At 50.6% G+C, this 17,557-nt stretch overlaps 1 protein-coding gene across 5 annotated transcripts in view; it reads left to right on the forward strand.

Moving 5' to 3' along the window:
- Plxna4 (plexin A4) overlaps positions 1 to 17,557 on the forward strand; it is a 353,319-nt gene that overhangs the window by 4,028 nt on the left and 331,734 nt on the right. For all 5 annotated transcript variants that reach the window (XM_077110456.1, XM_076860344.2, XM_076860325.2 and 2 more), the window contains exon 2: positions 13,703 to 13,885. In XM_077110456.1, the coding sequence (XP_076966571.1) occupies positions 13,703 to 13,885 (183 nt within the window). The remainder of the gene's footprint in view (positions 1 to 13,702; positions 13,886 to 17,557) is intronic.

The following is a 17,557-nucleotide window of genomic DNA, read 5'->3' on the forward strand; positions in this document are numbered from 1 at the left end:
AACCCAGATTTTCCTTTTCTCATTCCCAAGGCTGTTGGGTTGGTTTCTTTCCCCCTTCCCTCCCTAGAGGCAGAAGATGGTCAAGATGAACCCTGGAGTTCTGAGAATGGAACTCCTTTGGGGCCTGTGAAGTGGACCCCATATCTCAGGTGGCCTCTGTCCTGTGGTGTTTCTGCTGTTAGAAAATGGGCTGAAGAAGGGTAAGGCCCAGAAAGTGGACGTTTAGGGTTGTGTTTCGCAGGGTGGGGATCCCTTGTGGGTTTTATGGCTGTTACAACTTAGCTTAAAAAGCGGATCTGACCAGTGACTCATTTTTATTGCATTCCCTGTTGTCCTAATTCTCTAAGTCCCAGTGCATGTCCCAGGGTACCCAGCAGGCTTTTGTGGACTCTTCCATTCGCTCCCCTAAACTCAGGCTTCCAGAACTCAGAGATGGAAGCATGGTGACCCCCCGGGCTGCCTGCCTACCTCGTGAGGTCCCTCCAGCTGTGTTCAGTCGGGGATGGATAGAGAGGGGAAGAGAACCCCTGTGACTCAGCTTGCTATGCCATGGGGCTTCCATGGAACCACAGGTGGGGAAAGGGCTGGGTCATGAGGCTGGAGCCCCCTGGGTGTGGGCCCATAGAGCCCCGTGGTTCTTGTACGGCAGGCAGGCCAGAGAAGGCTTGCTGTGCCCACATCAGAGGTGAGCTTGGGGCCAGCCATGGCCTCCTCCTGGGGATGTTTTGCTGCAGATGCAAATACACATTGGAAATGCAACTCCCTGAGCAGATGCTGGGTGTGGAGCGTGGGGAGGTCGCAAGGTATATTCTGGTGTTTTGGGGGAATGGGAAATTTGGCTTCTAGCCATTCCTTCTTCTGCGTGCTGGTTTTCTTCAGCCAGAATGGAGAGGGGTATCCAAGAACAAATGTGCAGGTGTCTGAAAATTGCTCCTTAGATCTCATGAGGACTTGGCCGTAAGAAGAGTCTTAGAAGGACCTGTCAGGTGTTCTAGTTCATCCTGGGGCTCAGGAAACTAACAATTAACCTGAGGCCCATTTTACTAATGGGTATCCAGGTGAGTTAATGACAAAGACTTGATTTCTCTCTTTCTCTAGCTCAGCACCAGGAGGTCCCTACTCTGGCCTCTTTTGTAGGCTGCCCATGCAAGATCCCTCAAACCCTCTGTCTGCAGAGACAGGACGGTAGGGCTGAGGAGCCCAAGCCTGTGGTTTCTGTCCTGTGATCAGGCCCAGCGCAGGCTTGGTGTCCAGGTATTTCTGAGTGGCTGACTGTACCTCCTCTCCCTTTCTCCAGACTCCAGGGTAAGTTCCCAGAACACTAGCCTCTGCCTCCAAATGGGCTGCTGAACGGTGGAATGGGTTGGCCCTGGGAAAGTTCTTGGCAATGGATGCCCTGCTGGTGGACGCCAAGATCGTGGAATGACATCAGTCCCCAGGAGTCCAGAGTATGGTCATATGGCCTATGTGGCAAGAACAAAAGCTGTGCTCATGGGAGTGGCCATCTCTCCCTCCACTTAAATCTTTCCAAGTTTGGGACGAATTGAGAAGTGGCCATAGGAATCAGGATGGTCAGCCTGAGGACTGACAGGGCTGGATGGGGTGGGGGTGGGGTGAAGGTGAGCCACAATCAGCTTCTTCACTGTTCCTTTAAGGCTGGACCTCAGAGGGACCTTTCACTAGAAAATTTGGGTCCCTGTGGCAGAACCACCACCTCCCACCTGTCAGACAGAGGTTGGGGGAGCAGAGCATGCTGTCTGATGATAAGGCTCAGGCTCTCTGCTGGTTTATGAGGATTTTATCAGATCCTTCTCCTCTCTCAGCAGTGCTTTAGGATGACAGAAAGGGCAGACAGCTCTCTAGCTGGGGGAACAGAGGGACAGAAAAGTCAAGTACTTCCCTGAGTGTCATGTAGTTAATAGACTAGAACCTGCTGGGCATTCAGATCTCAGCCTGAGGCTTCTACCAAGGTTTATCTCCATGTGTGCTACTGGCCATTGTCTGAGTGGGCAGTTCCTAGTGCAGGGACAGTCTGGGCATTGCAGGGCATTTGTGATCCAGGCCCTGAACGCTAGGCGCCCATGGAACTCTCTAGTTCCACTGTACCCAGAAAAGCTCTCCAAACTTCTAAAAGCTGCTCACTGGGAACCACAGCTGGACCAATTTCCTCTGACTTTGAGATTTACCCACCATCCCTGCTGGTTGCAAGAGGATCACAAAGTGCAAGGGATCGAGCACTTTTATATTTCACATGAAGCCTCACCTCTTGACCAGTGGTGTGTATCACAGGTGTGGGGGACCCCCATTTCCACATGCTGTTTGACTCACTGGTTTCCCCTGGCATGCAGTCCTGGGGAGGACTCGGGTCACCCCCTTGGACTGAGGCTGGCCTTGCATCCCAGCCTGGTCAGTCACTCAGGTTTGTCTGGCGCCTGAGATCCTGAAACTCCGCGAAAGTGAGCATCCGGAATGGCCAGGCAGCTGTCCCAGGCCCAGGGGCTGGCTGCTGCCCGTCTGCTTGGGGTGTTTTCTTTACGCCGTCAGCAGGAAGCACAGCGCTGACTAGATGGGCTTGTTTCCTGTTGTTTATGGCGCTAGGCAACGTTGGGTCTTCCTGCTGGGCTCCCGCCCTCCCTCAGTCCAAGACCTCCTCCTTTTCCCGCCCCATGCCTCCTTTCTCATCTCTGATACTGTTTTCACACACTACAGCCCATAACCATGCACAACAAGCCACACTTACACTCTGGCCTTGTCGGTGGACACATGCAAATTTTTTATACCAGCCTAAGCCCTTCCCCTTTCAGCTCTTCAGCCTTCTGGTTTGGCATTTGGTGGCCTGGTGTATGGCAACCCCCATCTTGATAGAATCAAATCTTTCCACTCTCACCTCACCATGGCTCCTGTCCCGGGTATTCAGGTAAAGTCACCCAGCTAATATCTTTTTGGCCAACAGGGCCTGCAATGAGAGACCCACCCCAGTCAAGCATGCATGGTACCTGGGGTGTAGCATGGTGGCTGAGCCCTGGGTGGTGTGCTGGGCCTGGCAGGAGGAAAGGCTCTGAAGTTGGCCTCCTAGGCTGGATGGGTTCTCCCAGGGTGCCTCCCCTGGAGCCAGTGGATCAACAGGGTAGTGTAGGACCCAGTGGGCACATGTGCTGAGTTTTAACACAGGGTGCTGCTACAGGGACCTCAGCATAGGGTTTACCAAGCTGGGGATTAGGACATAGGGCCTCGCGATGCTGAGACATCATTTTGAGTGCCTGGCTTAGAGGCATGCATACCTGTACACATACCATGTGCACAGAGTTCCACTCTCTACGTGATGATGGCTTTCTTTCTTAGTGTCTGTCTCCCCACGCTTGATGTCTACCCGCTACCCTCTGCTTCTCCCTCCCTGTCTCCATTGAACTCACATTCCCTGTGCGTTTTCGTCTCCCGGTTCCTCTCCATCTCCTTCTTTCTGTGGCTTGTTCTCTCCCACACCCACACACTACATTCGGCAGCAGATACAGTGAGATTCCTCTCTCACGTGTGCGTGCGCGCTCACACACGCCCACCTTATACAGTATGCTATAGCCCGGCCCAGATGGGAAGCTGAACCTCTTCTGCATCCGCACAGAGACTAGCCCTGCTTACCAGGACAGATGTGCATTTCTGGGCCTTTCCTTCAATTCCCATCACCCACACAAGGAGGCATCTTGGCCGGGATACCGGCTGGGGAATCTGGATCTTTGGGTCCCAGCCAGCATCAGCCTGTGAGATGTAACAGGGTTGGTAAGCAGTTTCCCTTTTGCTCTGTTGCACAAATTTTGTCTTCAAGAAGGAGCTGATAAAATACTATCCCTTTAATGAAGTGCAAATGATAAACACACAGAATTAATAACTAATGATAGACACAGAGCATGTGGGATTTGTAGTTCACAACATTTTCACAGCACGATCCTGTATGTCTACCTTCAGTTATAACACACCCAATGAGTGAGAAAGGGGTGTAATGATGTCACTGTGGTTTAGCTGTTAGATTTCTTTCTTTTTTTTTTTTTCTCCATCAATGTCGGCCTTTTGAGAGCTTTGGACTATGCCTAACCCAGATGTTAGGTTCAACATCCTAGGCCAGGAGATGTATCTCCTGTCACCTGGCAAATGTTTTCCTTCCACAAGACTGTGTTCCAAAGGTGAAGTGGATGTATTTGAAGGAGAGGATCCTTTTCCAGCCACACCCTCCCACTGTCATCCCCAGGTGTCCCTGAGTTTTTGCAAGGTGGAAGGAAACTCCATACACTGACACTCTGCACTTCTTTTCTTTTCTTTCCTTTTTTTTAAATTTTTAAAATTTTTTTGGTACCAGGGATTGAACCCAGGGGCACTTAACCACTGAGCCACATCCCCAGCCCCGAGCTTCCCCCTGCCTTTTTTTTCTTTCTTTCTTTCTTTTCTTTTCTTTTCTTCTTCTTTTTTTTTTTAGAGACAGGGTCTCACTGAGTTGCTTAGGACCTCCCTAAGTTGCTGAGGCTGGCTTTGAACTTACAATCCCCCTGCCTCAGCCTCCCTAGCCACTGGGATTACAGGTGTGCACCACTGCGCCTGGCTTGTACTTATTTCTTTTTATTATGAAAGTTAGTAGAAAGGAGGAAAAGAAAGAACGCCCTTCGGCCTCTGGTTTTTATTCCTAGTGGGTTTGTTCCCTGATGCTGTCCCCGCATATGAACTGGGACCCCTGGGAAGAGAAAGTCAGCATTATTCCTGTGTGGTTGCTGCGTCTCTGTCGGAGTTGCAGAATGTAATGGGATTGGCACGGCTGCTTTGCCCTGCATGCTGGCAACATTACCCAGACTCTCACATGGGCCTGAGGAAGAGACACGGCAACAAGAGTGGGCTAATAAAATTTATTCCCACTAATAAGAGAATGACCTACCCTATAATTCAGCCTGGCGAGCAGGGCCACTGCTTCCCTGAACCCGCCAGAAAACACACAAACTTAATCATCCTGGTGTTCCTTGCTTCAATTATAGTTCTAGTGGCGGCTGGGAGGGAGAGAGGAGCCTGGGGATTGATGGGCTGGTGGTGTGGGATTTATCTGCCCATGACAGGGGGCTTCTGGGGATGGAAAGGCAGCGGGCAGCATCCCAGTAGGTCGGGGTTAGTACTGCTTACAAGGTGGGGAAGATCCCCAGGAATTTCCCAAGGGTCCAGTTTGGGCATGGCTGCCACCTGCAGAGTTGTACTACTCTGGCCAGGCTGGCCCACTGCGCTGGCCAGTCTGGACCTTCCCCAGGCCATTGTGCTGTGGCCCTGGCTGCTTGTCAGTGCTCTCAGTAGCTCAGCTAATGAGGATAAGGTCAGGGGTCCAACCCCCTGGATCCCGACTGAGCTACGCTTTGTTGGCTCTGTTCTGCAGCCCTGGGAGGGATGCATGGCCAGAGCTCTATTGGTTAGAGCCTGGTCTGAAGAAAGGGTGTCTGGATTAATGCCTCTCTCCTGGGAATATGGCTCAAATTAGTGGCCTGAGTTCCCTACTAGAAGGCTTGCTTGTTATCATGATGCATGAAAGTCCTCTTAGATATCTGGTGACATGGGACCACAGTTGGTCTCCAAGCACAGATTTCAAAATGAATGTGAAAGAAAGTGTTACCTTTGTCCAGAGCTTTCCTTATCGCATAGGTAATTAAGTGCATTCTTTAATTCAATGAATATCTGCATGAAAAGCCACCCTGCACCCCTACAGAGCTCCTAAAACATGATGACCTTATATCATGGTTTTTGGCCCCCTCCTCTCCTTTGTGAAATGCCGGGAAGTAGGGCTGTGTTTCTTGGAAAACTCAGCTGCAATTTAGTTGGGTTGTTTTCCCAACCAGAGACACTTTTCACTGAGCCCCTTGAATAACATATTTGTCTAACTAGGTTACTGTGGCGGTGGCTTGATGGATCTCCCTCCCTTTCTCTGTACACATTCTTTTTCTTTTCTTTTCTTTTCTTTTTTTTTTTTACAATCTCATTGAAAAAGACACAATAAAGAATCATTTTGAAACGATACATTAGCAACTAAGTGGGTGAGGCCAAATCCCACTTTCCCTCTCCATCATCTGTGCTCCCAGCCAGGGTGCTGGTGACAAGCTTCACCTGGAGCAGCCCTTCCAGAGAGGGTTAGGAATCATCACAGAGAGAGGAAAGTTTATGCAGAAGGGTGAAGCCAAGAGAAGGCTGGAGAGTCAGGCTCTTCTGATTTCTTTCTTTGTTAGAAATGATCACTCCCAGCAGGGCATGGGTGATGCACGCCTGTAATCCCAGTAGCTCAGAAGGCTGAGGCGGGAGGATTGTGAGTTCAAAGCCAGCCTCAGCAATTTACCGAGGCCCTAAGCAACTCAATGAGAACCTGTCTCTAAATAAAATACAAAAAACGGCTGTTGGTGTGGCTCAGTGGTTAGTGTTCTTGGGTTCAATCCCCAGTACCAAAAAAGAAAAAGAAAAAGAAAAAAAAAAGAAAAGAAAGAATTACTGGATCAGCCTGATGTGGAAGCATCTTAGAAAGTAATAGGCTCCCTGATGAGGCCAAACCTAAACCTGCTAGAGTCTCCCAAAGATGTTCCTAACTCCTGAAGGACCCTCTCTGCTTACCTCCACCTTACCTCCACCTGTGAGCAGGTAGAATGGAAGGTGCATGGAGCCAATGTAGTCAGTGCTTCAGACTGTGGTAGATTTATGAACACCCTAGGGGTCAGTGGCCATATTTGAGATATGGTTCCCAATAAGTGGGTGATCATTATCTCCCTGTACTGCAGAGCTTTACAACTGGAGTCTGTATTTAGACATGAGCTATTACAGCTTTTCTGATCAATATCTCCTTTAAAAAGAAATCCCACATGCGTAATTCACTGATTCCTGTTTCCAGAAGAGGCCCGCTGTGGTCAGCTCCTGGGGTGTGTGTATGCATGTGTGTATGTGTGTGTGTGTGTGTGCAAATGTAATTATTGGCAAGAAATTTAGGGCTGCCAGGCATGAAGAATTCAAAGACCTTTTCCTGGCCATATTAGTAGGAAGCTGTGGGCTTCCCTCCTCTTTCTCTCCTAACTTGTGTTTCTTTTGGAAATTTGAACTCTCACTTTCTTGAGACAAATGGACCCATTTGGACAAGGAAGAAACCCAGTTCAGGTGAAGGGCTAGGGCCTCCTTGAGAGGGGAGAGTTGGCTGGGCCCAGGCTCTGGCGAGAACAAAGAGGAGAGCTCTTCCCCCCCACGTCTCCTGTTCTCCCCAAGCTCCCTTGAGCAACCTGGAAGGAAGCCCCAGCACAAGATCACTTTTCTCCTTCTGGACTGGGAATTTGCAGCTCTATTTTTTCTGTAACTTGATAGGTAATTGTAGGAGCCACTTCACGCTCCAGGCCTTGATTTTTCTCTCCTGTATAATGGGGTTGTCAGATGTTGTGACCTTCAGTTATTTTCTTCTTGGGAATAGTATGCTGTCTGAAATGGGGGTCTGACACTGTGTCCTAACACAAGAAAACTTGGAGTTGAGCCCAAGCCCAGGCAGCCCCGCCCTCTGTCTTCCCCCAGGCACTTAACTGAAGCAGGCACGGACAGCTTTGTCGAGTCTAGATCTACCTCTATCGCTAGGAAAGGGCAATTCTTAAGGCAGAAACAGACTTTTGCATCTATATATCCCTGGAGCCTCCCCTAGTGCTTGGTTCTTTTAAATGCTCCAAAACAAATTAATAAGTAAAAAACTATCAATAGCATTGTCTTATTTAGTGCATCAGTAGGGGATTTGATAGGAAAAGTCCCCAGATGACCCCATGGTGGGTGAGCTTGGGTAAGTCTCCGAGGCCTTCATTTCCTGTTTAATGGATGGGAGGGGTAGTGTCCCAGTTTCGGGGGGATTTAGGGGTGCTCAGGACTCCATGAGTGAGATTGTACAATACTGTCCCATTTGGGAAGGAGAGGGGGGCTGGTGTGCTCCCAGGTGTAAGGACCTTTCTCTTTGCTGGAACCATAGGTGCTGCCCATAGTACAAGGTGAAGTCAAGCTGACTTACAATTTCTCATTCTGGAGTTCAGGGCAGCCAGACAGGTGCATCTGCGGTCCAAGCAGTCAGCAGCATCCCACATCCATCCATCCATCCATCCATCCATCCATCCATCCATTCATCCATCCATCCTACTGGCTCACCTGGCCTGCTTTTTTGGATCAATTTGGGATATTTGTTAACAGTGGATGCCTGGGGTAAGATGGGCAGCCTGTGGCTATGGAAGAGACTGTCCCAGAGCTCAGCTAATTGACCCACAGGGGGAGGGACCTGCTGACCTCTCCCTCGTTAGCACTGCATTCGGACCACTGAGCTCTGGCCTAGTTCTGACCTCTCCATAATAAGGACTCAATGGGGGGTTTCTGCAAAGGTGGGACAACCACAGGCCAGGGCTAAAAGGGCTCCATGTGGCAGGGGAGGTGCCAGAGGAACAGAGCAGAGGCCATGCTAGCAGGGGTCGGGGTGATTTTAGGATCAGACATCACTCCTGCCCATCCCCTCTGGTCCTCAGGATGGGTTGGCATAGCCGTTAGCATCTGTCACTGGGACTTGGACTTGGGGGTCACTACAGAGGGGCTCCAGGGTCTGCCCCCACCTGTAGCCCTTCTCAGGGAGCCCCACAGAGACCATCAGACACTTCTGAGCTCCTTGGACGCTGCTTTGCAGCTCTGCCCCGGATCCTGGGGACACTGCCTGAGGAAGGATACTGGCAGCATTGAAAATCCCCTTTCTGTGGAGATGATAGAGCTTTTCAGAGTGCCAGTCTCTCTGCAGAGTGGGAGCAATTTCCCTGTAATTGGTAAAGTAACCGTAACTGCTCTGTCATTTGTATGTAGCGACACGTAATTGCACGGTAACCTTTGCCGCTGTGTGCGAGGGAAGCGTGGTAAGCTATTAGATGGTAATTCGGAGTGTCAGCTCCGGCTCCCCACACCACCTCACCAGGGCTGCTGCTGCTCAGCAGGCCATGGGGAGGCCTCCGTGGGGCCTCTTGGCCCCCAGATCCAGTTGGGGATCCTGCCCGGTAGAGCCCTTTTGCTAGGAAAGGACCATCAGGAGATGAAGGCCAGGTGCCTGGAACCTCACACCTCACCTGAAGGAGTGGAAAGTCACAGGTGCCTTCCTCTGGCTTTCTGATGGAGTGAGTGGGTCCAGGATAGGTCCCCGCAGAGTTCTAATGCGTAATGCTCCGTCTTCTGAATCTGAGATCTCATTTTTCTACTCCTCCATCTGGCCTGGTTGGCCCAATATCTACCCTATGCTGACAGATATTTAGGAAGAACCCCCTTTGCTACTTCACTTGACCACACTAGCCCCTTAATCTTGATAATGCCTCTGAGGTAGACACTGGATTTTCTCAGAGATACTGAGACTCACAAAGGCTAGCTGAGTTGTCGAAGGTGACAAACCATAATGAAGGCTAACACTTCCACAGCTCTTCCTAACTGGTGGCACTGTTCCCTAGGTATTGAATTATTTAATCGTCACCACTGTACTATGAAGGATGTACTATTATAAACTCCATTAACAGGTGGCAAACTAGAGAGAAGTTAAATGACTTTCCAAAGATCACACAGCATTAAGTAGCAGAGATGGAATTCAAACCTGGTTGCCCACTCTTAGCCACTGTGAAAGCCAGACTTTTATTTATGCATCCATCCAACCACCTGCCCCTCCATGAATCCATTCATCCATCCGTCCATCCATACATCCATCTAACCACCCCCCATCCCCACACATACCCAACCATCCATCCATTCATCCATGTACCCACCCCCCATCTATCTACCCACCCACCCACCCTCCATCCATTTAACACATGTATCTTAACCTACTATTCACCAGGAACTAAGCTAAAGGTACAAAAATATAAAACATGCTCCCTGTGCTTGAGTTCATAGTCCCTGGAGTGCATGGCTGCCCATCTTAATTGACACCTCACACATTCCATGAAGGCTTTGGGGGCAGTGGGAAGAAGATGCAGTGTCCTTCAGATGGGGCAGAGTTGTAGTTGTAAGGCTTCTAGGTATGTTGATGGAGCTGCTCTAGTGGGTAGCACATGATTCTCATGACCTGGGTGCTTATGTGCTTCCCTTGTTAGAATGAAGTTGCTCTTTAATAAATAAGCGTCATCATGGTGGCCACAGTGGGGTGACTGAAGGGGGATCACAGCCGAGTCTGGACCTACTTCCTCTGGCTGTGGCTCTAATCTGGCTGTTAATGGGGCCCAGGGGGAGTGTCAGCCAGCAGCCACCACCCTCCCCTGTTGCCCAGGGTGCTCAGGAATCCACGCCAGCCTTCACCTGTTCTAGGCTGGATTTCCATTCAAAAACAATGGGAAGTATCTTGCATCGAAGGGGTGGAAAGACACAGGTGCTGAAGAGCTTCCAGTCCACTGGGCCCTTTGCCGTGGCCCCCTCCAGTCCTCACAATGGTCCTGTCTTCCGCTTTAAAGTCAAGGAAAGTGAAGCTCAGAGAACAACAGGACCAAGTTGTCCAGTTGAGAAGCAGCTCAGCTGCCATGCAAACCTGTCTCATAATTTTCTTCCCGGCCACTTCCATGTGCAATGTCCCTCCCCTAGTGCCTCAGGAAACAGGCCTCCTCCCCACCACAGCTGGGGGACCGCTTCCTCCCTGCTGACCTGAGCCATCTGGGTCAAAGGCCTTGGTCAAAACTCCATCACCTGGGCCCCCATTCACAAGGAGAAACTGAGTCAAGAGACGCCATGTTGTAAGTCCCAGCGCATCCTTTGCCTCGTTTGAGCCTGATGATAACCCTGGAGTAACTGCCGTGGTGCAGGAGAGGAAACTGAGCCTCCACCCCTGATCCTACCCTTTCCTACTCCCTGATCCCACCCTCTGCCCCCTTTCCTACCCTTTCAGTAGTTCTTCACTATGTCAAGATAAAAGGTTTAATCATCTGATGTTGTGAGCCTGATGTTGGGCAGTATACTGTAGTAAAAAGGCTAGAATACCATGTTTAATTGACGTGTGTTTAGAGGAGAACAGTGTGGGTCTCTGAGGGGCTCACAGGGAGCTGCATGAGTGGAAGATGGGGGAGCCCTGGGCTCAGGCTGCGGGGTTGGGCTGTCCTCACTTCCCTTTGATAAAAAATTCCTCACCTGGTCTCCTGGCTGCTGAGGTGCTGCAGAGAAAGGGACCCACAGGTTGCCGACCTTCTGCCTCTGAGTGAGCATGATTTGATGATGCAGTTGCTGAAGTGCATACTCTCTTTTTTTTTTTTTTTAATAGATTACTGTTGATTTTTGCTCAATCAAAGGGAAAAATTGAGGTTGGTAAATCTGACCACACAGAAAGGTAATTCTGGGAACTGAGAAGCCAGAAGTCTCCCACTTTCAGGTTAATGAGTGTTATATGTGTGGCCAAGTGATGGGGGCCACTAACCTTGCTCTACACCTCAGTCTCCCCCTATGCAAAGTAGTCAATCATTCAGTCTCATCTCCTTGGAAAATGGGTTTAATGGACAAAGTACAAGGGTTGCTGATGGCAGAGGTCCCTGCAGCAGTGTAGCCCCGGAAAGTTAGGGATGTGGATTCCTTGTGAGCCAGAACCAGCAGTGTTCAAGGACCATGAGGATTCCGGCGCTCCAGGCTTCCCTGGGAACGCCTGGCAGGTTGCCATGGTTACCTCCAGCAAGGCATGGGCATCACTTTCCCTTCTCCCGAGTCTTTGCTTTCTTTCTTCTCTCCGTCCCTTTTAACTTCTACTACCTGTCTGCTTCCTCATTTCATCTTCATGGGAAGAACAATAAAGGTCAACCTAGACCTTGAAAGTTCCCTCCTAAATTTGACTCCTGTGGCTCTTTGTAGAGGGAGAGTGGAGAGTTGAGTTTGGTCTGGGCTGTGGACCAGATGATGTAGGAGAGACCAGAAGTCATCAAAGGCATGAAGCAGACATCTGCTCTGCACATGGCTGCCGGGGCTGCCCACACTCTCCCCCTGTCCATCCTGACTGCCTGGGAGGAAGAAGGGGAGGAAAAAGGGGAGAGGTCAGAGAGAGCTTTCAATGTTCAGCACATGGCCTTCCCCAGGTGGACGATGGCTGCCAGCCCCCTCCGTGGAACAGAGCGGAGGAGCCCCAGGCCCTGGAGAGCTCAATTGGCCACTTTCACACAGCTGCGCTGGCAAGAGCCTGCCTGCTGTTCTCCAGATTTCTCTTGCTTTGGCCGGATTGAAGCCTTTAAAAAAGTGACACCTTGTATTTTATTTCACTCCTTTTTCTGAAAGATCCAAAGACATTTACAGGCATGAGCGCAATAGGCTTTATGGTGGCCCATCAAAAAGCAGGGATTGTTTCCTTCGTCTTTATAGAGCAGAAAATAAAAGCACAGGAAGACGGAGTAACTCTTCTGAGGCCACACAGTGCTTCCAAGAAAGGGTGGAAAATCCAGTAAGTTCCTGGCGCCTGGGAGAGGCCTGAGCCAAACCAAGGCTGTTTGTGGAGAGTGCCGGAGGCTCCTTGCAAGTCACTGTGCAGGCCTCTGCACCAGTGTTGCATGGATACCCCTCGTTATATTGGGGATCTGGAGGCCTCATGGGAAAAAGGGGGATACTGAGCAGAAATGCTGTGGGGATCTGGACAGGAAGCTCTCCCTGCTGGCTCCTGACCCCTGAGGTTGTGCTCCCTGGAGCCAAAGAGTTGGGTTGGTGTGTCCCATAGGATATTTCAGGAGTATCTTTAAGGAAGGCTGACAGGTGTTATTGCTTAAAAGGGCCGGGCAAAGTGGTATATACCTGTAATCCCAGCAGCCCAGGAGGCTGAGGCAGGAGGATTGCAAGTTCAAAGCCAGCCTCAGCAACTTAGCAATACCCTAAGCAATTTAGCCAGAGAGACCCTGTCTCAAAATCAAAGGGGTGGGGATGTGGCTCAGTGTTTAAGCATCCCTGGTACCAAATATATATATTTGGTATGAAACATATAATCGGCCAGGATTGGGTAAACATGTTTCTTCTAAAGACTTTCCATTATGAATGCCGTAGATTGCATTAGGATGTTTCCAAGGAACCCTGCTAAGTGGAGCATCTTGGGGAACGTGGATTCCAAGTTGCAAGCAGGACAAGGTCAAGGTCGCCCCTCTTTGCTGTGCCCTAAGAGATGGGGGTGCCCTAGGATTGGCTGGTGAGGGACTACCGTGGTTCCGTAAGACGGGAAGTTCCACGGACTTCCCTCTCCTGCTCCTCCTTTCCCCAGCTGATCACCTGCACAGGCCTCTGCTGTGACTGTTAGTTATGCATTCATGCGTCTAGTTCTTTATTTCCACTGGCACGTCTGCTCCACAGCAGGTGTGTACATGTGAAGATTGCTTCCCTCTTACACCTGAGCCCAGCTCTCCATGCCATGCTCATCAGATACTGGCCCAATGCTTCTCCATGTGCCGGTGATGACAGGCAATCAAAGCTACCAAGATGGTGCCTGGAAGGGTCCGAGGAGGGGCAGAGAGGTCACGGAGTCTGGTGAGAAGAGACCCCAGGGATTCTCTTTTGTCATTGTCCTGCAGCTGCCTCTGTAAGTGACTGCTGACAGGTCACTAAATTCCTCTACTGCTGAGCTTGTCCCTTTAAAAAGGGAGGATTTGTACTAGATCCAGGATTCTTCTGGCTCTAGAGTTCTCTGACAATGGCCCTGAAGCTCCTTTTTGATTCGTCTCTTTTTTACTTTCAGCTCTTAACCATCGATGACAACTTCTGTGGCCTGGATATGAATGCTCCCCTGGGAGTGTCCGAGATGGTGCGTGGCATCCCTGTCTTCACGGAGGACAGGGACCGCATGACTTCCGTCATTGCCTACGTCTACAAGAATCACTCTCTAGCCTTCGTGGGCACCAAGAGTGGCAAGCTGAAGAAGGTAGGGATGAGGTGCTGCTGGTGGATGATTGTGGAGACAGGCTGCTCCCCCGGGATGATATTATCTCATGGTTTCTTACTCCTGTGCGCCTGACGGGCTGTAAGACTGGTCTGACGTAGGGAGATAGGCTGCTGGAGGTCAGGATGATTGCCTTTTTCTTCTTCTTCTTTTTTTAATGCCTTTGTCCTTGGTTGTTGTGAGAACCAGGCTGTTGTGAGTGTGTGGTGCACTCTTCCCTAGGAAAGGTTTGCGTGCACGCTTCCTCTATCATTCCAAACAGTGTACTCTGTTCAACTTGGGCTAGTGCCCTGCGGCAAGGGCTTTATTAGGTCTGGGTGGCTGGGGAAGTGGGCAGGGGGGAGGAGGGGGCAGGGCAGGCCTGTTCCTCTTGCTCCAGCCCTTCTGGCTGGTACATCCATCTGGAATCCATTTAGGGAACAGATGGAGGAACATGCAGACCTGTTAGAGTTGCTAATGGGGCTAAAAGCCAACTTGTGGGACAAGGAGATGTGGAGGCCATGCAAGAATAGGAATTGCCTAAGGTGAGGTGGAAATATGGTCCAAGGACCTGGACTGTCCTCCTTGACCCCCAGAAGCTGGCTGGCTCTGGGGGTGTTGGATAATCTTGGCTTGTCAGCAGTGTTGGGAGAGCCCGTCCACCCAGGGACGCTCCTCGCTCAGGGTTTTCTGTTTCACTGGATTGAAGCTGGCTCCACAGCATGTCTTCCTTGATGGTGTGAGAAGTCTTTCTAAGACTATACGCTCTCCATCTTATATTCTGTTGACTGATAGTTGTACTTCAGTCCTTTCCTATGACCTTTTGGTGATGGACTTGCCTTAGAATTCTCTGGATGTTGTGTGATTCGGGCTAAGTAAAGAGGCACTGTGTGATGGAGACTGAACCTTGATCCCTACTTTTCTCTTTGCTGTATTTCTGGGCATTAGCTTTGGATGGTCCAGGTGAAATGTTCTGTGCCATATTTAGAAGGTTATTTCTGATCTACCAGCCAACTATGCAACGACTCAGAAATTTTTCTTTCTGTTGAACTCGATACCTTTGTGGCACCATCTGTAGGTCTGGAATGTGACAGTGTAGAAGGCAAGACATGTGTGTGAGCGGGGATGTGCATGTGGAGCATTGAGTGGGAAACATCTGGAAAAGAAGGCAGTGTCCACTGCTGGAGGTTCATGGCACACTCTGTGAGGGTGACGAACAATGTCCTGCCTGTGTGGCACTGCCCAGGAGGACATAATTACCAGACTTTAGGGTCCTGTCATCTGTGTCAAAACCAAAAAACGATTTCCCCATTTGTCTACACATCTTCAAAAATCCCCTTTCATGGGTTCCTGCCTTTTCTGAGAACACAGTAAGTACAACTGAACTTTGTCTCGCTCATGGCTCCTTGTGATGCCCACTCATGTACTGAACTGAGTTTTGTGGAGGCCTGGAGATGATGCTGGAAGGCGTGGGGGTGATGTCCCCACACAGCTCCTGGGTGTGACTGTTGGCGCCTTCCTGGTCCTTCCTCCCATCACCTGCAGCTGCTGGGAAATGCTGGCGACTCCAGTGCCTTGGTCCCTCAGTCTGTGACTTCCGGCTGGCAGTGGGCGGGCAGTCAGCCACCAGTCTTGCTGCAGTTGTGTCCCGTGGGCCTCCGCGGGCACCAAGGAGAGGAGCACGTAAGCCACCGAGCAGGCAGGGCTCTGGTGGGCACTTCCTTGGTTGTTCAGATGGCTGCTTTTGCTGTTATTTGATGGTTTCAGTTGGCTGCAAAAAGTGAACCCTAAATCCCAAAGGTGTTATTGCTGTAATTTGGATCTCAAATTTCCTCCAAAGGACCTGGTCCCTGGGGGTGGTGCTTTGGAATGTGGTGCAACCTTGGGGAGGGGAGCCGACGGGAGGACCTGAGGTCCCGGGAGGCAAGCCTTCCTTGAAGGGGGTCTTGGGACCCTGGTGCCTGCCCTTTTCCTTTTGCTCCCTGGATCTGGTGTAAGCAGTTTTGCTCCACCACAAACTCTGGTCACCATGTACTGCCACTCTGCAGGCCCCCAACAGTGGGGCCAACAGAACTTAAATTGGCACTTCCCAAACCATGAGTCAGAAATAAATGGTTTACCCGTAAGTTATTTATCTCAGTGTTCTGTTAGAGTGATGGAAAGCTGACTGGTTCTCTTACCATCCCATCCAGCGTCCCTTGACCATCTTGCCTGCTCCCATGGGAATAAGCACTACTGAGAATAAATAAAGAGGCAGCACACTATGGGGGTGCTTGGCCCTTCCCTGCAGTGAGCCCAGTCTCAGTGCAATAGAAAAAGTGACATCCTCCATTGACCTCAAAGTCCTATCTGCCAAATTTCCTACCGACAGCCAGAGGATCATGCAACTCACTGGCAAGACAGAATGAAACTTGGATGAGGATTTATTTATTTATTGTTGTTGTCTGACCTGTCAGTGAAATTAACATAGAAAGTTCAGTGCACATAACAGGCTCATTGAGGGGGAGAAAAACACACGTTTTCAAGTCATGGTTGCGCCGTAAACCTGAGAGAGTCACCTTGCAGATGCGTGCTGTTGGTCCGAGGGTAGATTGAGGCAGCTGGCAGTTGGCAATGTCCCCTGTCCCTTCCCAGGGAGCTCATGCACAGCACATCCCAGGAGTGGGGAGGAGGACAGCCCAGGAGCATGGGTGGACACTTAGAAACGACCCTCAGAGACTGGCAGGGACAGGTGGCAGGAGCCAAGTCACCTCGGGCTGGCGGTTCCCATCTTCTCCCTTGGTGGGTTTATATAGTTTTCTTTCAGCCACTTGGGACATTGTATTTAATTTCCAGAGCATTGGTGGGGCCGCTGAGGCATAAAATTTGAAAGCCAAGAGCAGAAGGGTTGTGTGGGGGGACCGAGCCATCGTTCCCCTGGGAAGAGGAGCCATCATGGGGCCACACTTGCTGCTCCGTGGGCTCAGACTGGCAGCCTCTTAACAGTTCTGCTCAAGCCCAGCAACTGCTTCTGCCAGCTCAGCACAGCTGGCCCAGGGGGACAGTCGGAGTGGGAAAGGAAGGCTGGGCCACGGTGCCTGTTGTTTGAAATAATAAAAAGCAAAAGTGGCCCGTTTATTTATTTTTCCTAAACAATAAATTTTCCACCGCCCTAGCTCTCTGGGTGCCACGCCCCTTTCCTTGTGCTATCTGACTTGCTTTCCCCCTGAGCTTATCACGCCCCTGGCCACCCTTTGGGCCGAGGCCCAGCCGTGACAAACTTGGGGCTGCGGGAGGATTTTGCAGCAAGTTTTGTGAGCGACCGAGATCAGGGGGTGAGAATAATGGAAATCATACGGTAGCCGTAATTACAGAGTTGGTGTCCCCGAGCCCTGTAATAATCTCCTGTGTGCGTCGAGGGCCCTTCAGAGTTCTTTGCAGCATGACAAGGGACTCAAAGTGGGCAGGGTGGGCAGAAAGGAGGCTGGGGGTTTACTGAGAATAAGGAAGTTTGGCTCTGGGTTTTAGGGACCCAGGGGCTAGACTGTAGCTATCCATAGGCTGCCCTTCAAAATTACTGACTTTTCATTGTGTTTAAAAGGTGTGAGTCCCAGTCATTTGCAACCTTGCCTTTGATGACCGTAATTTCACTCCTCAAGTGCACACATCACATGAGGCAAGGGGAAAGGAGGTGAG

This window comes from Callospermophilus lateralis, chromosome 1 (assembly GCF_048772815.1).
Source record: "Callospermophilus lateralis isolate mCalLat2 chromosome 1, mCalLat2.hap1, whole genome shotgun sequence".
Classification (NCBI taxonomy): domain Eukaryota; kingdom Metazoa; phylum Chordata; class Mammalia; order Rodentia; family Sciuridae; genus Callospermophilus; species Callospermophilus lateralis.